General features: G+C 50.5%; 1 protein-coding gene across 1 annotated transcript; it reads left to right on the top strand.

Moving 5' to 3' along the window:
• Positions 1–2057: 2057 nt before the first annotated feature.
• On the top strand, positions 2058–6822 carry LOC122179784 (charged multivesicular body protein 3). Its single transcript, XM_042870883.1, has 6 exons — positions 2058–2163; positions 2518–2578; positions 4324–4503; positions 5285–5406; positions 5978–6092; positions 6285–6822. The coding sequence occupies exons 1-6, from the start codon at positions 2119–2121 to the stop codon at positions 6416–6418; spliced, it is 657 nt and encodes a 218-aa protein (XP_042726817.1). The 5' UTR covers positions 2058–2118; the 3' UTR covers positions 6419–6822.
• Positions 6823–7145: the final 323 nt, after the last annotated feature.

The raw sequence follows: 7145 nt of genomic DNA, 5'->3' as shown, positions 1-7145 counted from the left end.
TTACAACCTGTCTCTCCAGTATCTCATCTGCAGACATCTATGAAGGCTTCATGGTCTCCAGTCTCAAAGCAAACCATCATGAAGGGGGAGAATGCCTTGGAGTGACTCGAGCACCCTGTTAAGGCAGAACATTCCAGATTCCAGGTGTTGGTGTTCTGCAGTGATTTCTGGTTGCCTGGAGAAGAGCAACAGCTGTTTGATGCCATGAGAAATGGGGTCTGGTTTCTTTGTATTTCAGTAAGAAAGTGCAGCTTTGGCTGTGCCTTTCAGGAATCAGCTGACTGCAAATTCAGTGAGGAAATTTTGCTTTGTCTCCTCCCCAGTTCTTGCCCATGTGGTACAAAAGGAGGACAATTAACAAAGGCAGTGAAAAGCATAAATGCAGGTGCCAGTTGCAGTTCTGATCCATCTCTTTACTGTGCCTCTAGAGACATATGGGACGTGAGTGCTCACAAAGCCATTTGGCACTGTTTTATCCATGCAGGGGACCTGGACACGTTTGTTCTGTCACCAAATGTTTCACACCTCCCATCAGCAGGTGTCATCGCAGGAGGACACTCCTAGTCATCAGAAGAGCTGTTTTGAGCAGTGCTTCTTTTCTCATATCCTATCGCAGCGCTGAGGTCAGGAGGTAGAAGGGGCGTCACCAGCCCTGTTGTACTGCAGAAAGTGTTTTTATTGCGGCAGAGGGCTGTCGGTTCATGTCCTTCATCCCTCGTTACCGAGGTGGAGCGGTGGGAGGCACAATGAGGGCACAGAGCGTGTCAGCTTGCAGTGTGTGAAGCACCATCGCGCTGAGTGCTGTAAGCACACATGTGCTTACTGTAAGCAGCTCCCAGCCTGCCTGTATTGCTGCACAGCTCTTGCGTGGTTTGCTGAGCACCACGAGGGCACGTTGGTACGGCGCCGTGTCCTCAGGGCACCGCGTGCTGCTGGAAAGCCAACCCCAGCACACAGCCCGTGCCAGGCAGCGCTGCTGGGCGCTGGGTCAGCTGCTTTTGTGAACTGCTGTGCACACCTGTTCCAGCTGATTTAATGACCTCGCTTGCTCTCCTGATCCAATTCTTCTGATAAATGACAGAAAGTGCTGCTTAATTAGCAAAAGAGCCACCGAGGGCACTTCCATATGTGCAGATAATTACGGACAGTGGATGGGAATGACTGAAGGGTTTGTCCCCCTGTGCCTGTGAACCCGCGTTACATTAATTGCTGTGATCCAGATCCTGCTGGATGCATCTGCTTCAAAATCCACAGCAGCTGTCCTGGCGGTCCCTGCAGGAAAGAGAAAGCAGTGTTGTGCCTTCATATTAGGAAACGCTTGTGTCGTGTCTGCAGAGGCATCCAAAGGGAGCTTACTGTGAGCACAGGATCTCAGTCTACCCCCAAACAGTAAAAGCGGGGAGCAGAGAAAAGGCCAGGCCTAGAGCAAGACTGGCAGTTGCACTGTGAGTTTGCATGGCCCTGCTGGCTGCCTGCTGCCAGCACTGGTCCCAGTCCTCAGTCGCGGGGCTGCTGACCCCTCGTTCAGTGACAGCTGCTTTCCTACGCTGCTTTTCCTGCTCTCTGATCCCAGAGGAGAGCTCTCCTTTCCAAAGCATCCTCAGATCTGTTTTCATGCTGCCCTAGGTTTTGAATAAGGGAAAAAAAGACAAAGGTGGACTGTCCATTTTGTGACTACGATTAAAACGGCTTTCTGTGGGAACTGGAAAACAGTCACAGCACTGTAGAACCATAGAATGGCCTGGATTGAAAAGGACCACAATGAACATCTAGTTTCAACCACCTGCTGTGTGCAGGGTCGGCAAGGGTAAGTATGATTGTAAGTCATCGCAGTGAGATGAAGTTAACAGCACTTCTGTGCTCCCGAGCCTCTGCAACCTTTAAACGCCGCGATTACTCTGGTGCCACAGGAGCGGCACGGGGGGCGGGGCTGACGCGGTAAGGGGGCGTGGCCAATCGGATTACGCCCCTCCCTCACGGCGGCGCGCAGGGCGGAGGCGCGCGCATGCGCAACGAGGCAGGGCGGCGGCCATCGGCGCATGCGCAGAGGGCCGTGCGCCGCAAGGCCCCGTCAGCGGGCGGGGCGGGAAAGGCGGCGCCGGGCGGGCCGGTTCCGCCATGGGCCTCTTCGGCAAGACCCCCGAGAAACCGCCCAAGGAGCTGGTGAGCGCCCGGCGGGACCGCTTCGGGCGGCGGGAGTAGGGGTGCGGGACCGGGAGGCGGCGCGGGCCGTTGCCGTGGCAGCGGGGGGTCCGGCGCCGAGCCCCAGGGCTGCGACTCGACTCCTCGGCCTCGCGGGCAGCGGCCGCTTCCTGAACGCTTGTGTCCAGTCGTGCTGCTGTGTGGAACCGGAGCGGAGTGCGAGGCACCGAGCGCCGTGCGAGGGGCTGCGGTCAGCGGCGATGGCTGCGATGGGCGCTGCGATTTGGTGCGAGTGGTTGCGTTGGGGGGAAGCGTGCAGGACAGCGTCCCTTTACAGCTGGAGTCCAGCTAACTCTCGCGCTTTCTCATTTTGAGGTGAACGAATGGTCCCTGAAGATAAGGAAAGAAATGAGAGTCATTGACAGACAGATCAGAGGTGCGTCCTTCTGGCTTTTCTTTTGTGTCCCTGCCTTCCTTGTCATAGAATGGCCTGGGTTGAAAAGGACCACAATGCTCATCCAGTACCAACCCCCTGCTGTGTGCAGGGTCACCAACCAGCAGACCAGGCTGCCCAGAGCCACATCCAGCCTGGCCTTGAATGCCTGCAGGGATGGGGCATCTGCAGCCTCCTTGGGCAACCTGTTCCAGTGCCTCACCACCCTCTGTGTGAAAAACTTCCTCCTAATATCTGACCTAAACCTCCCCTGTCTCAGTTTAAAACCATTCCCCCTTGTTCTATCACTATCCTCCCTCATAAACAGCCGTTCCCCTCCTGTTTACATAGAATCATAAAATCACAAGGTTGGAAATTACCTATAAGATCATCTAGTCCAACCGTCTTCTCATTGCCACTGCTACCACAAGCACTAAACCATATCTTGCAGCTCCTCATCCAGACGCCTCTTGAACACAGCCAGGGATGGCGACTCCACCACCTCCCTGGGCACCCATCCTAGGCTCTCTGGGATGGCTGACCACTCTCTGAGAGAAAAAGTTTTTCCTCATGTCCAAACTAAACCTGGTTCAACTTGCGGCCATTTCCCTGGGTCCTGCTCGTTGCCTGGGAGAAGAGGCCAAACCCCTCTTCACCATGAACTCTGTTCAGGAAGTTATAGAGTGCAATGAGGTCTCCTCCAGACTGAACAATCCCAGCTCCCTCAGCCGCTCCTCATAAGGTTTGTGCTCCAGACCCCTCACCAGTTTCGTTGCCCTTCTCTGGATGCTCTCCAGGGCCTCAATATCTTTCCTGTAGTGAGGAGCCCAAAACTGAACACAGCACTCGAGGTGCGGCCTCACCAGTGCTGAGTACAGGGGGATGATCACCTCCCTGCTCCTGCTGCCCACACTATTTCTAATGCAGGCCAGGATGCCGTTGGCCCTCTTGGCCACCTGGGCACACTGTCGGCTCATGTTCAGCCAAGCATCAATCAATACCCCCAGGTCCCTTTCCTCTTCACACTCATCCAGTCACTCATCCCCAGTCCTATAATGCTGCATGGGGTTGTTGTGGCCAAAGTGCAGGACCTGACACTTGGCCTTGTTGAACTTCATCCCGTTCACTTCAGCCCAGCTTATCTAGATGCTCCCTTCAAGTACTTGAAGGCCACAATGAGGTCTCCCTGGAACCTTCTCTTCTCATGGTAGGGGAAGGGGCTGAAATCAAATAAACCAGGGTAGTTAGTGCATCTGGAATAGAGAAATAACGTGGAAATAAATTCTGTCGTACAGAAATGTCATCATTCTGAAGTTCTACAAGTAAAATGTTCTACGTAACCTGAAGTGTTTTGCAGAGACCTAATGTACCCGTGTCCCATCTGGTGGATGAATTTCACTTATCCAGAACTTCCCCCAGACTGACTTAACGAATGGCCTTGGTGCAGTGTGGCACTTCCCATGTAGAAGCTCTGGGGATACGCAGTGTCCTAAAGAGCACACAGAAATGGGAGTTCCTTCCTTTTCTTAATGGTTATTTTGCTCTTGCATTCATGACGCTTTTGGAGATGTCTTGAAAAGCAGAGAGCTGTGTGTTATTACTCTGCTATTTGCTCTCTTTGGTTTGCCTTCCCAGAACCTGAACAATTATTTTCTTTGAAAATACACGCCAGCAAATGACTTTTTTTTTTTCTTCCAAGTCCATAGCAGTCTGTAACTATTGGCTGTGCATCTTCTTCTGTACTTCAGATATTCAGAGAGAAGAGGAAAAGGTGAAACGGTCGATAAAGGATGCTGCCAAAAAGGGGCAGAAGGATGTGTGTGTGATCCTGGCCAAGGAACTGATCCGCTCTAGGAAGGCTGTAAGCAAACTCTATGCCTCCAAAGCTCACATGAACTCTGTTCTCATGGGGATGAAGAACCAGCTTGGTAAGAACTTCTAAGCCCCAGTGCAATGACTCCCCCCAGCTCCAGAGACAAGGGCTAAATTTCCATTTTCAGAAGGTCATCTGTAGGATGAGTTGAGTGAGATGGAATTTAGAAGCAGGCTCCTCTTATTAAAGGGAGCTGATGCTGGGGGGCTTTCAGGACCTGGAGAAATTCTTCCTGTACCTGGTCCTGAGGGATCTGGCTGCTGCAGTTCTGAGTCCCCACATCCAGCCATGATGGGCGCTTAGCTCCCATCAGTGCCATGTACCAGCACAGCATAAACACACAGCTTTGAGTGAACATCAGCAGCACTCGGGCCTAATCCTCCTCTCTGGGGTTGATGAGGACTGAGATCCACGAGTAGATTGCATCTATGTGATGTGACATTGCAGTGAACTGGCAACAAGGAGGCAAGTCCCCAAACTCCAGGTTAGTAAGCTACTGAAACTTAACATTTCAAAAGTCAGACGTGACTCCCCACGTAGCTCAGTCAGCAGAGAGGCTGGGGCCATTCCTGCAGATTGGGATTTCCTCTAAAAGGAAAGATGCAGGGCAGCCTCCGTGTTCCTGCTGCTGGCATCTTCACTGTACTATGAATGTTCTGACGTGCTGACCAAGCAATGAGAATGAATGTAGAATTCAGTCTGGGGTTTGTGTTGCAGGCTGTACATTTATTTTAAATTGCCTAAATGCAAGTTTTTATCTGCACAGGAAGGATATAATTTCCTTCCTTTCGGTGACACAGGGATCATTCAAGTTATTCTATGCCTCTCCTTCACAGCTGTCCTCAGAGTAGCAGGCTCGTTGCAGAAGAGCACAGAAGTCATGAAAGCTATGCAGAGTTTAGTGAAAATCCCTGAAATCCAGGCGACCATGAGAGAATTGTCCAAAGAGATGATGAAGGTAAGATCTGTAACACAGATCAGGCGTGAGTGAGCAGGGGGTGGTTGTCCAGTGAGCTGAAGCACTGTGCAACTTCTGAACCATTTTACCATTATACACCAGAAGGCTTTGGCCATGTGGTGCCAGGCCCTGTAGGGAAGTATTTTTACATGCAGATGGGAAAGAAGGGAAGCTTATGTCAGACACAAATTTTACAGCCTGTCATGTAGTTTAGGCTTTGTGACTGAAGCACGTGAAGTACAGATGCCTCTGTGATGCAAACTTGCATTAAGCTGGTTTGGAGATGCTGTAGCATCTTTCAACTTTCAGCGTACAACAAAAGTGAATAACAGCTGCAGGGTGTGAATGTGAGAACATGCATCTTTAATCCTCGTTCCTTACTGCTGTTCCTGAGCTCCAGTTGTACAGATACAGGCTCAGAATGTACATCTGAGTACAGCCAGTCTTATTCAGAAAAGCTTGAGCAGTGATTGGATGTCCTGGATGGGCATCAGACTGGGAAACTCAGACTGGGAAATGACTGCTCTCCAGTTTCCAAGGGCATCACCTGCTGTCTTCTTGTTCCTGTTAGGCTGGTATCATAGAGGAGATGCTGGAGGACACCTTCGAAAGTATGGAGGATGAGGATGAAATGGAGGAGGAAGCAGAGATGGAAATTGACAAAATTCTGTTTGAAATTACAGCTGGTGAGTCTCTGTGGGCCACCAGGAGCCCAATGAATCCAACTGCCCCAGCCATGAGGGCCTGTAAAGTCAGACAGCTGTTGGGTGTTACTTGACAGTGGCTGGCAGAATTATTGAAACACCTGTACCTAAGAGCTGCTGATTATTAAATTACAACTTAATGCTCACTAAGGGCTCTCTTTATGTTGTTCACAGGAGCCTTGGGTAAAGCACCTAGTAAAGTCACAGATGCTCTGCCAGAGCCAGAACCCATGGGAGCAGCTGCTGCTGTTGACGAGGAGGAAGACATTGAAGCAATGCAGTCACGATTGGCTACGCTGCGTAGCTAAGGAGGAAATGTACAGTTTGCCTTTGTTCCACTATGGGATGTTCTATCTTCAAAATGCAACACTTAACATGTGCAAATATTTTATGTAATATATTTTTTTCTGCCTGAGTCCTGTATTCTCCAAGAAACTACTGTAATATACACTTCTTCTTGGGGGCTGCAGTCTCAAGAGATTATTTTCCCCTTTTCTTTCAGCCTGTCTCAGGTGGGAGATGATGGTGAAAGGGCAAAGGTCTGTAACGTGATGTGTTTTCAGATATCAGGTCTTGAAGTACGTTCTTAGGGAAGGATGCTCCTTGAAGCTAAACAGCACTTTGGCTTAATCAGCTACCAAAACCTTCTGTGGTGTGAGGTCTTTGACTGACTGACTGACTCCAGATTTTATTAAAGCTGCTCTTGAAGTGATGCATGGACACAGCTGCTCATTTGCACCTCTCCAGATTTTTCGCCTTTCACAGCTCCCTTTTGGGTTTACAAAGCTAAAGAAAAGCTTTCATGCAGGAGCAGCTGTTAAATAAAAAGAAAGCCTGGACAGAGCCAGAAGAGGAGGTAGGCACAGGAAGAAGCAACAACTTGAACAAATAAGCATAAACAGCATGAAAATGATGAGAAAGGAGGTGGCAGAAATGAAAGGCAAGCTGTGGCACCCGCACTGTGCTTAGCATAGTGGCAGCTCTTCTGCCTGTGGCTGGGTGCAGATCACAACAGATCCTGTCCAAATAGTGAAA

The sequence above is a fragment of the Lagopus leucura genome, unplaced genomic scaffold (assembly GCF_019238085.1).
Source record: "Lagopus leucura isolate 7727_CA_CO unplaced genomic scaffold, USGS_WTPT01 Super-Scaffold_100004, whole genome shotgun sequence".
NCBI lineage: Eukaryota > Metazoa > Chordata > Aves > Galliformes > Phasianidae > Lagopus > Lagopus leucura.
The sequence above is the reverse complement of the archived record's forward strand: the minus strand, read 5'-3'. Positions and strand labels throughout refer to the sequence as shown.